This window comes from Bos grunniens, chromosome 6, assembly GCF_055505025.1.
Source record: "Bos grunniens cultivar Pamir isolate PY7600 chromosome 6, Bosgru_T2T1.0, whole genome shotgun sequence".
NCBI classification, from domain to species: Eukaryota; Metazoa; Chordata; class Mammalia; order Artiodactyla; family Bovidae; genus Bos; species Bos grunniens.
The window spans coordinates 2063714-2078969 of record NC_141170.1 but is presented as its reverse complement, the minus strand read 5'-3'; the positions used below and the strand labels follow the sequence as shown (position 1 = coordinate 2078969).

General features: G+C 52.2%; 1 protein-coding gene across 50 annotated transcripts in view; it reads right to left on the bottom strand.

Annotated features, from left to right (window-relative positions):
• GRK4 (G protein-coupled receptor kinase 4) overlaps positions 1 to 15256 on the bottom strand; it is a 57620-nt gene that overhangs the window by 2652 nt on the left and 39712 nt on the right. For 13 of the 50 annotated variants that reach the window (XR_015165091.1, XR_015165083.1, XR_015165089.1 and 10 more), the window contains 5 exons: positions 13540 to 13730; positions 9771 to 9808; positions 6689 to 6778; positions 5441 to 5649; positions 2538 to 2675 (listed from right to left, as the gene is read on the bottom strand). The exons of 2 other annotated variants lie outside the window; for them this stretch is intronic. Coding sequence is in view for 20 of the 48 variants with exons in the window: in XM_086404622.1 (XP_086260748.1) it covers positions 2538 to 2675; positions 5441 to 5649; positions 6689 to 6778; positions 9771 to 9808; positions 13540 to 13730 (666 nt within the window). In the remaining 28 variants the exon portion in view is untranslated. Of the gene's footprint in view, positions 1 to 2537; positions 2676 to 5440; positions 5650 to 6688; positions 6779 to 9770; positions 9809 to 13539; positions 13770 to 15256 lie in introns of all 50 variants that reach the window. 35 more of the 50 variants (XR_015165095.1, XR_015165085.1, XR_015165093.1 and 32 more) reach the window with 9 other exon arrangements.

The window sequence follows — 15256 nt, the reverse complement described above, 5'->3', positions numbered from 1 at the left end:
CCTGGCCCCACACCAAACCGCCCGACACTTGTCTCGGACGCCACTGTTCACAGCCCCGGCCCCTGGTTACATGCAGGAGCTGCCCCAGGACAAGCCCGGCGCCTCTGCCCCTTGGTCCAGGCACCACCCGGCGTGCCCTCCCTCTGCCTCGGGATGGCCGCCTTCCCGGCCTCCACGGCCCGCAGCCGGCAGTACCCAGTGCCCGGTGGGAAAGGCTCCAGGAGGCCCCACCACTTTCCTCATCCTGCAGCCCATCTGGCTGCCTGGCTCAGCGAGTCCAAGCAAGTTCTCCCGAGATTCTCGGGCCTGGAACCGAGGCTCAGGAACCACATTTTGCGAGGACTCACTCAGAGGACCAAGCTGTGGCCACAGCACATTCCACATAAACACTGAGTCCTGACTTGCAGAGCCAGAACGATTTTAATGGCACGTCTCAGGTTCATAACAGAATATTTCATGCAAAGATGGGCACAATAAAGGACTCAAACCGTATGTACTAACAGAAGCAGAAGAGATTAAGAAGAGGTGGCAACAATACGCAGAACTGTACAAAAAAGGTTTTAATGACCCAGATAACCATGATGGTGTGATCACTCACCTAGAGCCAGACATCCTGGAGCATGAAGTCAAGCCTTAGGAAGCATCACTATGAACAAAACTAGTGGAGATCATGGAATTCCAGCTGAGCTGTTTTAAAGCCTAAAAGATGATGCTGTGAAGTGCTGCACTCACTATGCCAGCAAATCTGGAAAACTCAGCGGTGGTCACAGGACCACTGTCAGTTTTTCATCCCAATCCCAAAGAAGGGCAACGCCAGAGAATGCTCAACACCCGCCATCCCCGCCCCCCGCCCCCCACCACAACTGCACTCATTTCACATGCTAGCAAGGTAATGCTCAAAATCCTTCAAGTCAGTCTTCAACAGTATGTTAACAGAGAACTTCCAGTTGTACAGGCTACATTTAGAAAAGGCAGAAGAACCAGAGATCAAATTGCCAACATCTGTTGGATCACAGAAAAAGCAAGAGAGTTAGTTCCAGAGAAACACCTGCTTCTGCTTCATTGACTTCATTTGTTGTGGATCACAACCAACTGCAGAAAATTCTTCAAGAGATGGGAATACCAGACCACCTGACCTGCTTCCCGAGAAACCTGTATGCAGGTCAAGAAGCAACAGTTAGAACTGGACATGGAACAACAGACTGATTCCAAATAGGCAAAGTAGAGCATCAAGGCTGTATCTTGTCACCCGGCTTATTTAACTTATATGCAAGGTACATCATGAGAAACGCTGGGCTGGAGGAAGCACAAGCTGGAATCAAGATTACTGGGAGAAATATCAATAACCTCAGATATGCAGGTGACACCACCCTTAAGGCAGAAAGCGAAGAGGAACTAAAGAGCCTCTGGATGAAGGTGAAAGAGGAGTGTGAAAAAGCTGGCCTAAAACTCAACATTCAAAAACCTAAGGTCATGGCATCTGGTTCCATCACGTCATGGCAAATAGCTGAGGAAACAATTGAAACAGTGAGAGATTTTATTTTCTTAGGCTCCAAAATCACTGCGGACAGTGACTGCAGCCATGAAATTAAAAGACGTTTTCTCCCTGGAAGAAAAACTATGACAAACCTAGACAGCATGTTAAAAAGGAGAGACATCACTTTGCTGACAAAGGTCTGGACAGTCAAAGCTATGGTTTTTCTACTAGTCATACATGGATGTAAGAGTTGGACCATAAAGAAGGCTGAGCGCCAAAGAATTGATGCTTTTGAACTATGGTGCTAGAGAAGACTCTTGAGAGTCCCTTGCACAGCAAGGAGATCAAACCAGTCAGTCCTAAAGGAAATTAACCCTGAATATTCACTGGAAGGACCGATGCTGAAGCTGAAGCGCCAATACTTTGGTTACCTGATGCAAAGAGCTGACTCACTGGCAAAGACCCTGACGCTGGGAAAGACTGAAGGCAGGAGGAGAGGGGACGACAGAGGATGAGACGTTTGGATGCCATCACCGACTCAGTGGACATGAGTTTGGGTAAACTCCAAGAGTTGGTGATAGACAGGGAAGCCTGGCATGCTGCAGTTTTTGGGGTCACAGAGTCGGACACGACTGAGCACCTGAACAAAGACAGGTTCATCATATCCCACAGAATGAGCGCATCGCCACGCTTCCTACTTCGTCTTCGGTAGCCCAAGGCCACCATGGGGACACTCCTCCCAGCTCCGAGCTTGAGGGCCCCACCAGGCTCTAGGGATGTAACCCTCCACGGCTCCACAGCACACTCACCAGGGCCGCTCCACGGCCCGCAGCACCGAGCCGGGACCCGCTGAGACCCAGCTTGGGGAGGCACATTCAGGGCTATAGAAGCAAGGGTGCCAGCTGTGACAAGGGAAGGGCCCTTGCAGGGTAGGTGGGGAGGGTCAGGGCTGCCGAGGTTCCTGGCAGGGCAGTGACCCGGGGGGGTGGCTGCAGCTCAGGCAGAGGGGCCAGGAGGGCTGGGGAGGAGGCCACCCCGTTGCCCTTGACAACACACTTACATCAGGGTGGAAAGGCGGGTCTAACATGTGGGCCTCCAGCCGCCTGAAGTTGATGTCCCTGAACACAGGGTGTCCCTTGACTTCAGCCGCCCCTTCGCCCCTGCAGCCCAGGCGCTGCTTAGGATCCTTAGTGAGTAACTGTGGAGGAGCACAGATGAGTCAGCCAAAGCTCCAAGGATAAAAGAAAACCCCTGAATCTCCACAATCATGGCCAAAGAATTAGGGAGGCAAAGAGCACCTCCAATGGAACAGTCACTCAGATTTCAAAGAATCAGCCAAACCTCATCACTGCAGATTTTACCGATTTCAAATACGTAACGCTTCCAAAAGGAGTTCAAACTAAAGTTCTGCCTCTGAGCTATCAAAAAAACTATAAGTTGACTAAATAAATCCTTAAGGAAAGTTTAACCCTGTAAAAATTAGGGGATGTTTTCTCAAGAAATAGAAGCTGTCTGGGAACTTCAAAGACACCACTTCCATGCCAAGTGACATGGATAATTAGAAACCATTTTGATTTATTCATTAAACAGATCACTAAGGACTTCAGATGAGGCAAAAATTTAGCAAACCTAGTTCTAAAAATTGTATATTCTTAAAACTAATAGTGTTTCCTTCAAAAGTATTCCTTACTTATACATTTACGCAGGCAGACCTCTGACAATGGCAGGGTCGGATCCAGGCAACAGCAATTGAAGTGAGGACTGCAATAAAGCAGGTCACGCAGGCTTCCTAGTTTCCCCCGTGCTTACACAAGTTGTTTACACTGTTGTTGTTGTTCAGTTGCTCAGTCGTGTCCAACTCTTTGTGACCCCATGGACTGCAGGCAGCACGCCAGGCTTCCCTGTCCTTCACCATCTCCAGGAGCTTGCTCAAACTCATGTCCATCGAGTCAGTGATGCCATCCAACCCTCTCATCCTCTGTCGTCCCCTTCTCCTCCTGCCCTCAATCCTTCCCAGCATCAGGGTCTTTTCTAGTGAGTTGGCTCTTCCCATCAGGTGGCCAAAGTACTGGAGTTTCAGCTTGAGCATCAGTCCCTCCAATAAATATTCAGGATTGATTTCCTTTAGGATTGACTGGTTGGATATCCTTGCTGTCCAAGGGAGTCTCAAGAGTCTTCTCCAACATCACAGTTCAAAAACATGAATTCTTCAGTGCTCAGCCTTCTTTATGGTCCAGTTGTCACATCCATACATGACTAATGGAAAAACCATAGCTTTGACTAGACGGAGCTTTGTTGGCAAAGTGATGTCTGCTTTTTAATAAGCCGTCTAGGTTGGTCGAAGCTCTTCTTCTAAGGAGCAAGTGTCTTTTAATTTCGTGGCTGCAATCACCATCCTCATTGATTTTGGAGCCCAAGAAAATGAAATCTGACATTGTTTCCACATTTTTTCCAATCTATTTGCCATGAAGTGATGGGACTAGATATAGTCTGTTAAGTTTGCAGTAGCATGATATCTAAAAAAAAGTACACATTTAAAAGATAATGCTGCTGGGGAAACAGCAATAGGGGCTTCCCTGGTGGCTCAGTGGTAAAGAATCCGCCTGCCAATGTAGGAGATGCAAGAGACGCAAGTTCAGTCCCTGGGTCGGAAGATCCCCTGGAGGAGGGCATGGCAGCCCACTCCAGTATTCTTGCCTGGAGAATCCCGTGGACGGAGGAGCCTGGCGGGCTGCAGTCCGTGGGGTTGCAGAGTCAGACATGACTGAGCACACACACATGCCTATGCAGACTTTAACACAGGGTTGTCACAAACCTTCAACTTGTAAAACCAAAACACACACACACACTATTTGTGAAGCACAATAAAAGGGAGGCATGCCCGTCATTGGCAAAAACCAAATGGCTTTCCTCCAGTTTCCAACCAAAGAGATCTGCCTCGGCTCAAAGGCACACGAAGACGATCTGGGCCTTGGCAGCCCGGCCGGGGCCCGGGGCTGGGAGGTGCTGCCAAGGGCTGGGCCTGCCCTGTAAGCAGGGTCCTGTGGGGCAACGCCGGCTGTGAGCTCAGGCGTCTGGGTGTTGGCAGCGCAGGACAGCGCCACAGACACTCGCATCTGGCGCCTCCCAGGGAGGCCGCCTGCCCCACGGCCTCGGCTCTCAGCCGGAACCCATGCCACTCCCTTCTGCAGACGTGAGGAGCTGGGCCTGCCACAGGCCTGCACACCTCGGAACACCGAGGCTTTGTCCCAGCCCGTCCCCCTTCCTGGACCCCCCCCACAACCTCTCCCCAGCTCCCAAACCCTGCAGGTGATGCCTCCCCAGCCACCCAGCCTGACCGCTTCTCACCCACCCTGCCAGCACCCAGGGCCCAGACCCCCAACCGAATCACCGCAAAGCCCTGGCTGGCCCCCGCTTTGTCCCCGCCCATCGCCCCCTGCCCTCTGCCCGCAGCCCACAGCCAGCCCCTCCTGTTGCTCCCTCAGGCAGAGCCAGGCCTCAGTCACCCACCCCAAGCAGATGAGAGCACCGGGCATGCGCATGGAAGGGGTTAGTGCTCACTGCTGGGGAGGGGCCCGAGGGGGATTCTCAATAAACCCTCCTGAATGCAAACCAAGTTTAAAGTTCGCTCGGGAAACCCTTCATGTTGGCTTAAGAGAAGCAAGTGACAAGGAGAGCGTCTCTCTCTCCCTTACTGCCGGGACGTTCTTGAGGCTACAGGGGCAGACACGGAGTCAGGCGCTGCAGAGTGTCCAGAAGGGCCTGTTGCCTGTCAGTGCCCCGTGAGGTTGGCCAGGACCCAGCACTGTGCTGCCCTTCAGCAGCGCCTTCGGGGACAGCAAACAATGGCCTCTGCTCTGCTCTGCGGGATCAGGGACCCTGAGAGGAGGCCCCTGCTCAGCCCGAGCGCACTGGCGGACGGCTGCGTTTCCCTGCCCCCTACCCCCGCCCAAGCCGACCCACCATGCTGCAGATGGACCTGGCGTCCTCGGAGAACTTCTCGGAGTACTGCTCTGCCTCTTTGTTCACTCTCCGCTCCACCTCCTCACGCTTAACCTTCTCTTTGTATTTTTTGAACGGAGAATGTCCCTCAATCATCTCGTATATCAGACAGCCGAGCCCCCACCAATCAGGACTGAATGTATAGCTCTCAGAGTTGATAACTTCCGGAGCTGCACAACAAATACAGGAAATTTAAGTTAAATCTCCTTGTGCTGAATGGCAAACAACACAATTTAAAGTTAATGCTTGTTACTATACGGATGAACTCAGGAAACACGACGCTAACGAGGCAGACACAAAAGGCCGGACAGTGTGTGATTCCACTTAGATGAGGTAGAATAGACAAGTCCACGGAGACAGAAAGCCCATTAGTGGCTGCAAGGCTGGCAGAGAAGGTGAGGAGCTGGGGTGACTGCTGGCGGCTGCGGGGCTTCTTCTCTGCAGGGATGGGAAGGCTCTGAAACCAGGGGCGGTAGCTGCACTGCTCTGCCCGCACTGAGAGCCCCTGGACGGCACACTCCAGACCGGTGGACTGCGTCCAGGGGACACGACTGTGCTCCCACCGCAGGCAGCGCCGGTTTGACTCCTGGTTGAGAACTAAGATCCCACATGCTGCTGTGGAATGCCCAAAATGAACATTCGTGGATTTTATGGTATGTGAATTATATTTCAGCAAAGCTGTTATTAGAAACAGTTCCTACTGTTCAGAGCATGAAGTGAATCACGGCAGAGTTAACTACGGTGGGAAACGGTGCTCTGTGGGAGGACCCCCGCCTCTCCACCAGACAGAGCCAGGCCTCCAGGCTCAGGCCCCAGCAGCCACAGCGGATGCGGGGGTCAGCGCAAAACTCAGCAGAGGCTCCCGGCTCACTCATATCAGGCGGCCCCTACTTGGGCAGAGCCAGGCAGGGGTCCCTGCTCAGAGCCGACCCAAGGCCGGGCCTCTGGTTCACGAAACCTTCAGAATGACTTGGTCACCTGCAGGAGGGGTGTGTGGAGCCAGGAGGAGCGAGGAGGCCACTGTCCTGTCCTGGTTCTTCTGCTCTGGGCAATAAGGGCAGGTGGGGGCGGGTACAGACCTCAGATACCACTGCGCTACCGCACAGCGGGCCAGGGTGACCCCAGGGTGACCCCAGGCCCCTCCACACGGCCAGCTCCCTGCGCCCTGAGGCCAGGAGTGCAGGGAGAGCTGGGAGGCCGGTCACGCACCCATGTAGCCCAGCGTCCCGGCTCTTCCGCTGATTGTCGCCCCTTCCGGGATCTCCAAGGCCAAGCCAAGATCTGAAATCCGGATGTGTCCTACATGCGGCCAAACACACGATACAAATCATGGGGGCCGGCTGACACTTAATAAATAATGGAATGAATAAATAAATAAATAAATAAATAATAAATAAATCAATCAATAATGGAAAAAAATCTAAAACACGGGGATGGAAGTTACAGCAATTCCTACTTGGAAACATTTACATCTAAAACTACATGACGCTTGTTCCTTGGAAGAAAAGCTATGACAAACCTAGACAGCATATTAAAAAGCAGAGACATCACTGTGCTGACAAAGGTCCAGATAATTAAAGCTGTGGTTTTTCTAGTAGTCATGTATGGACGTGAGAGCTGGACCATAAAGAAGGCTAAGCGTTGAAGAACTGATGCTTGTGAACTGTGGTGCTGGAGAAGACTCTTGAGAGTCCCTTAGACTGCAAGGAGATCCAACCAGTCCATCCCAAAGGAAATCATTCCTGAATATTCATTGGAAGAACTGATGCTGAAGCTGAAGCTCCACTGCTTTGGCCACCTGATGCAAAGAGCTGACTCACTGGAAAAGACTGATGCTGAGAAAGATTGAAGGCAGGATGAGAAGGGGACGACAGAGATGAGATGGTTGGACAGCATCACTGACTCAATGGACATGAGTTTGAGCAAGTTCCAGGGGTTGGTGAAGGACAGGGAAGCCTGGTGTGCTGCCGTCCATGGGGTCGCAAAGAGTTGTACATAACTTAGGGACTCAACAATAACAACAATTATAGAAGATGCAAACATAATGAGGTTTTCTTCATCAACTCAACCACCAGCTTCATTTCATAAAACCAAATCCCCCTTAAAGTTTGCAAAACAAACTGTCCCATATTCAGAATGGGCAAATGGTAAATGTGCCTTGAAATGTAGAAGAACAGGCGACAGCTTTTTTTTTAAACCTAAATTCAATACAAATATCCAGTCGTACTTGACACATGAAAACAGAAAACCTAACAAGCTGTCTATAACGAAGAAGTACTTGAGGACAATGAAGAAGTACTTGAGGACAATCCTATTACTCTTACGGTCTATGGCTCACTGGTGGAAAATTAGTTCTTAAGAAGTTTAATTCCATAACAGTAAAAATGCTAAAGTCAATTGCATTTTTTAAGTCTGAGAAACTAAAGTATAGGTAGAATTACATTGTTAAAAATTAAAAAACAGAAAAACACAAAGAAAAGATTTAAAGTCTCCAGAAATCAAGACAAGCACAACAAAGCCCTGTCACTTCCTTCTGTTCTTAATGGGAGCGGGACCTGGCCCCGGCGTATAAAGCACAACAAAGCCCTGTCACTTCCTTCTGTTCTTAATTGGAGCGGGACCTGGCCCCGGCGTGTAAGGAACAAGCGCAGAAGCGACTGCCGCAGGAGCGATCTGGCTGCCTGCACGTGGGCAGGACGGGGCACATCTGCACCACTCCTGGCCACAGCTGGGAGCCACAGGACCAGCCAGGATGGACAAAACATCTGAGCGGGAGACCCACGCTGAGGTGCTCTGCTGCGGCAGCAGGAGCACTGGCAAAGCCAGGTCAAGCCAGACACTGCCGACCGGGAGTGGGGAACGCACGGAGGCTCCCCAGCCGCTCCCACCAGGACACTTTCCAAGGCTGGGAGCAGCTGAACCCAAGAGGGGAGACGTCTGGACCCCTAGTGGCTGCCGTGTGGACACGGACACCCGGACAGGTTCCGAGGCTTGTGCAGAGCCCGACGGAGAGACTGTGCTGGAGGTGCGCTTCCTCCTGGGACTGTCAGGTGCCAGAACCAGCCACCCAGGCAAGGGCAGCATGATCTGCCCAAGCTGGACTCATTTCAGGAATGACAGATTCGTTTAACACTGGAAAACCAACTGGTGGATTAACCATATTAAAAAACAAACAACATATAGTCATTTGGGGAGAAAACGCACTGACAAAATTCAAGTGTTATTTTTTAAAAAGAAAAAATTCTTAAATCTTAATTTCTATAAACGTACTACAGCATGGATTTCCCTGGTGATCCAGTGGCTAAGACTTCACACTCCCCTGTATTGTTAATCCCTGGTTTGAGAAAGTGTATCCCACATGATGTGACCAAAGACCCCACGGGATGCAACTATTAATACAAGATCCGTGTGCTGCAATGAAGACCCAGCACAGACATACAAACAAATATTTAAGTACGACAGCAGATTCCATACTTCATGGTGATATACTAAAAAACTATCCCTGAGATCAGAAATAAGCAAAGAATTCCTGCTGTTACAACTTCTGGTAAACACTGGGTTGAACGTCCCACCTGGTGTCCTGAGGCAACAAACAGAAACCAAAGGGTCAGGAACTGGGGAGGCAGAGAGAAAGTGGTCATCTGCCACAGGTATGCGGGTATATGCACAAAGCCCAGCAAGTCTACAACCTTCCAGAATTCAGTGACGTTAACATGGTCACAGCCATAAACTCAATTGCAATTGTAACTGCAAGTACAAACCATGAAAGAAAAAAATTAGAAGTTGACTTCACTAACTTAAAAACATTTATATTTTATAAAGGACTGGCATAACAAATATACAAAGAACTCTTAAAACTCAACAATAAGGGAAAAAAACAATTAAAAATGGGCAGAAGACTTGAAAAGACACATTACCAAAAAAGATAAACAGATGGCAAGTAAGCCCATGAAAAGTGTCATCAGGAAAATGCAAATCAAACAAGAGCCCACGCCGCACCTGTGAGAACGACCGAGCAAGGAGGGCATGGACTCAAGCCGCTGAGATTAAAGCAAGGTGAAACAGGAAAGAAAGAAACAGAAGAGAAGACGCCGCTCTTACTGCGAGTTAAACTGAAAATCAGAAGCACCTCTGCTCCCTGCCTAGACGAAGGGGGACGACGGTGAGAGCCCCGTTCTGTTTCTAGGAGGGCATCTCCTGCTGCTATCCCCTGGCCTCACTAAGTGGTAGGTCCACCCTGACTTGAGTCCGTCTGAACAAAGTCTACAGTTGGCGGGAAAGGCTCGCTCACCATAATCATCGAGGAGGATGTTCTCGGGCTTTAAGTCCCTGCAAGGCAAGGAAACAACACCACAAAGTCAGTTATTTGGGGCGCAACACTGGGCTCCATCAGTTCCAGCGGAAAGACCCGCAGACACTTCCCCGCTCTGAGAAACGGCGAGGTCGGCAGGTAACGGCGCCTCCGTCTGTGGGTCTGTGGGAGCCCTCGTGTTGCCACAGCCTCCAGTGGCCATGAGGAGGAGCCGGGGCAGGGGGGCTCTACAGACGGCATGCACGGCAAGGGCGCAGAGCTCACCGCTCCATGTGGGGGCTTGGGCTTCGCAGGAGGCGATCCAGCCGTGAAACGTGCAGCTCAGCAGTGAGGAGTTAGTCCTTGACGAACTCAGCTCCATTTCTCTCACCATTAATAGACTGTCAAAAATTTCAACGACTGGAAATCCCCGGCCAAGAAGAATTCCATCTCAGGGTCAGATCCTGGCTCTGCCCACCGTCCTCACCTGGAGGACCCGCGCGCAGAGCCTGCTTCCAGGCTGGGCAGCATTCAGGGAGTCCAGGCCTTGTGGGGGAGCGTGTGACCCGTGGCACTAACTGTTTATCACAGTTCACGGCCAAGCAGGGCAATGCCAAACTTCAAATACGTGTGTGTCACCAAAGACTAAAATATCTAAATGTGATATCTCAAGCTACTTGTTTTTTTCCTTGGTGAGGAAAAAACCTAGTTTTCAGAGGATTTCTATTTAGCTCTGACTTCACGTGTGGTCCTGTCACAGTGACCCATCTCCCTCAGCACAGCCGCTCCATCTGCAGCCACGTCTCCAAGAACCTGCAGAGGAGACCGAGGTCAGCACAACGGAGCAGCCGTTCCGAGGCACTGGTCCCAGAAGAGCCCCGCAGAACCCCGTGCCAGCGCAGGGGGCGGGGGCCGCAGACACTGAGATGCCCTGGGGTAGAAACCGCACGCCCAGAAGACAGCAGAGCGAGAACGTAGGCGTGGGGCTCTGCGCGGAAACCTTCCTGGGCAGACATCCCGACACTGTTGCTGGTGGCCCTGGGGAGCAGGGGGCGGGAACGGGTGCCCTCTGCTTGCCCTGCCAGCCACAAGCAGTCTTGTTTTCTCTCTGTATTTAAAGAGTCCTGGTAAATGCTGTTGACAACAAGGTAACCCTCCTTGACATGGGACGTTCACAGGCACGGCCACATGCACAGGACAGCCGCCCGCCCACCTCACCGCAAACGTCTCACCAGGCGCCCTAAAGCCCCACTGCTCCACGCAAGGCCAGCACCGCTCCAGGGCAGCCAACCCAGGGCCCAGCCAGAGACCCACCGACTCCCGGCCGCCTCCTTGCCTGGTGTGGGAAGCTGCCCTAAACCACTCCCACCGGCTCTGCCGTCAGCTGTCAATCAAGCACCAGTCACCTGCTCTGAAGGGAGACCCGCAGCATGTACTGCACAAAATACTAATCTGTAGCAGTAACGATGGGCTTCCCAGTGGCTCAGTGGTAAAGAGCCTGCCTGCCAGTACAGGAGATGTGGGTTCAGTCCCTGCGTCAGGAGATCCCCTGGAGGAGAGCACGGCAACCCACTCCAATATTCTTGCCAGGACAATCCCATGGACAGAGGAGCCTGGTGGGCTACAGTCCACGGGTCTTGAAGAGTTGGACACGACTGAGTGACTTAGCACAGTGGTAATGACATCAGCCACCCCCTGGCGTGCTCACTGGATACCAAGACACGTGCTTAAGCGTGTTACACACAACGCCTCCTGGGACTGTCACAGCGTCTCCGGAGGGTGTTTAGACACTCTTGGGTGTAGGTGCCACTCTTAGGGTGCAGCCATGTCACTGGATCACTTGGATGCCAGGCGACAAGCTGAGACCAATTCCAAAGCGGCCTGCTCACACCCTGCCCCACACCACACACTGGCATCTGCCAGGGCAGAACGCCACAGCTCAGGCTACAAAGTGTTGTCCTTTCTCGAGCCTTCCCTCAAAAACCACTCCCCAGGAAGGAGCCTGTGGTCCCGTGGCTAAGACTCTGAACTCCCACAGCAGAGGACCTGCAGTTCCATCCCTGGTCAGGGAACTAGGTCGCATACACTACAAACAAGGACCCTGCCTCCACTACTGAGACCTGGCGCAGACAGAACACGCAAATAAATAAATATTTGAAAATGATAAACGCCCATCCTGTGTGTCTCTTCCTTTTTGATTTTGGAGCTGCTAAAATAGGAGAGCATTTTTATTTGTACTACCTCTGTGCAAAGAGGAAGACACTCTCTCTAGGACCTGGTCTGATGAAAGCTGTCAGTGGTGGTCTCTGAGGAAAGGCAAGGGGACACGGGCACCTTCCCCGTGAAGCCTGTGTGCAGTGCCTTGGAGGCGGGACAGGCCGTCAGAGTCTGAAGGCCATGGCTCATGCGTGCAACAGACGCTCAGGGGTGCCTCCTGATGGCAGGTCTCCTGGACGCAGCAGGCACAAGACAGACCTGCTCAGTCAGAGGGCAGGCGGGAGCCCAGGGTAGAAGGCTGGGGAACGGAACCGTCTGACCAGTGCAGGGAATGCATCTCAACACGAAGCAGGCCAAGGCGGCTCAGCTGGACTTAACTGTAACAAGCTCACTTCCTCCAGCAGCCACGTAGCAATCAGAGCTCCTCCAGCCGCCCCCGTAAGTCCCAGAGTAGCAGCCTGTGCCCCCACCTTCTGCACAACTCATGGTAGGTGGGACCGTCACCCATCAGCCCAGCCTGCTGGGAGCTGATCCTCAGGAGATACTCAACTTGGCTCTGGGCCACAAAAGACAAAGAAGAAAAATCACATCAGAATTGGGATGGAGAAGAGGAAGGTCTTCTCGGAAGTGAGCCAGCCAGGGGGACCGGCCCCAGGATGGGCAACACGGAGCACTCTGAGGACCAGCCAGGGGAAGGGGCTTCTAGAAAGTGGGTGTCTGTGCACTAATTCTGCGTGATGGCAGGAGGGGGCCGGAAAGAAAGGCCCCTGAGAGGGCAGACGCACGAGCAGGGCAGGCAAGATGACGCCAGACAAGCTCCGGGAGAGCAAGCCCATCTGAGGAGGACGTGACCTCGGCCACTGACCACGGGAAACACAGAGGGATCAGACAAATATGCTGGACTGATCTGGGGACCAGATTCAGGGAGGATGTGGGCTAGAGGGGAAGGAGTGGGCAGAGCCCTTGGGAACTGAGAAGGCCAGCGAGACGCACCCACTAGGGGATGAGCGCACACGGCCCGCAGGTGGATGCACTGGGCTGAACGCAGGGAGTGGCCTGGGGCGGCCCCGAAGAGTGTCAGCGCTCAGGACCCCCGCTTCTAAAGGTGGGAGAGGGACTGCTGTCCCTAAAACCCAGATTTATGCGTCACACAAAATTCCATCCACGGCACTTAATTTTCTCTACTGAATTCTAAGATGAAAAAAGTATTAAAATAAGTACAATTATTTCAGAACATTTGTTATTTTGTTGGAACATCGTCCCCAATCCTCGGAACAACTATCGAAATATCTAAGGACTTTGGAAATGGGTTCCTCTCGTGCTTGTGAGCAGCACGACCAACTTAAATGAAAAGTACTTACCGGAGAGAGAAGAGAACTAAAAAGAAAACCGAGGTCTGCCCCTGATTGGCCATACTTCCAATGGTGAGGGCGCGGCCCCAGGGATCAGGGCCAGGGCTCCCCACCGGCCCTCCCGCCCCAGCCCCCACGTGGCCCATGAGAGCCGCTCAGGGCAGACAGGCCTCGAGGCCCCGGGAGCCCTGCGCCCCTACCTGTATACAATGCGCTCCCGCTGCAGATCCTCCAAGCCACAGCACAGCTCGGCCGCGTAGAAGATCGCTCTCTGCTCCTCGAAGCCGGGGTCGCCCAGGTTGTGAATGTGAAACTTCAGGTCCCCTCCGTTCATAATGGTTAGCACCAAGCACAGGGACTTTTTGGTTTGGTATGTGTAACATAAGCTAACCTGAGGACAGCAGTGTTGTAGGAAAGAAAATGCAAAAACCTGCTCGTTCATTGGCGATGCACTCTATTTGTGAGCAACAGTCAAACAGTCCGTGTACGTTCACAGTGAGAGCACCGAAACGCGGCCTGCTTTGGGGGAGAAGTGCACCAGCACCATCGCAAACCTCTACCTGATGAAGCGCTAGCAGCTGCTCAGCGCCGAAAGCAGAGAACTTCCCAAGTGCGTGCGCGCTCGGTCACGTCCAGCTCTTTGTGACCCCATGGACTGCAGGCCGCCCGGCTCCTCTGTCCATGGAATGTCCCAGGGAAGAATACTGGAGTGGGTTGCCATTTCCTTCTCCAGGGGATCTTCCCCACCCAGGAATCAAACTCGAGTCTCCCACGTCTCTTGCAGCAGCTGGTGGATTCTTTGCTGCTGAGCCACTGGGGGAGCCATGTCTAAGTGAGTAGGTGTCAACCTTCACAAAGAACTTGGGGTGGAACTCCTCAAAGCTACATTCTAGCCGTCGAGCACTGGCACCCCATGCTTGCGGACTGTCTGTGCTCGGCATGGGAGTCGGACGCCTCCGGCGGAGCAGAGGGGTGCAGAGCTGCTCAGCTCTCCCAGTGCCTGTGCCGCCAGCCATGCCCTGAAGCTTCGGCACTCTCCTGTGGTCTCGCCGCTCGCTCCTCTGCACACGCAGGGGACACCTCTCAGCCATGCCCAATACTGGTTTTGTGAGCCTCTCTCGTGAAGTGCCTGTTCAAGCTCTTCACCCACTGTCCTGCTGGTCTGCAAGTCAGTTTACACCCGTGAGTACACACATACACGTCCTTCTGGGATTCTGGCTGGGCTGCATTTCACTTGTCTTACGGCCACCACAGTCCTGAGGCTCCCACCCGTGAGCAGGGCACCCCACCGTTTGTTCAGGGCATCTGTAGTTGTGTGTAAATATTGTTTTACAGTTTCCAGTGTAGAAGTCTTGCACATTTCACTGGATTTTTGTCTAGATTCTGATGTTTCTTAATGCTATTGTAAATGGTTTCAATCAAAGTTTTTCAAACTGTTTCGTATCTAGTTGGTGCCATATCTAATAACTTGGCCAAATTCTCAACCAGTTATCTAGAGAGTCTTGGACTGCCTTCACACACAGTCATGTTGTGGTGGGGGGTTGGGGAGGGGCTGTGAGGAGGAAGAGGAGATGAACTCCACAGAAGTACCAGTCAGGACCCCCTGAGATTGGCCGTAAGCCGGAAGTAATGAACAGATCAAGGGCAAGGGAAAGTATTTCCAGGATCCTGGCAAGAGGCCAAGAGTACAGAAACCAAAATATTGTATTTCAGTAGAACAAACCATAACTATTATCCATGTCCCTTTTGCAGCGCTAGACTGTAGATTTTGGTGTTTGGAGATAGTTACACAAATATGTTTAAAGCGACGCTAAGATAAGCCCATTTTATCAAAGGTTTTCTTGTAAAGCACGTACAGAAGGCTGACACGTCGCACACACAGCAAACCCTTGCTGTTAAACTAGGTGACAGCTCTGA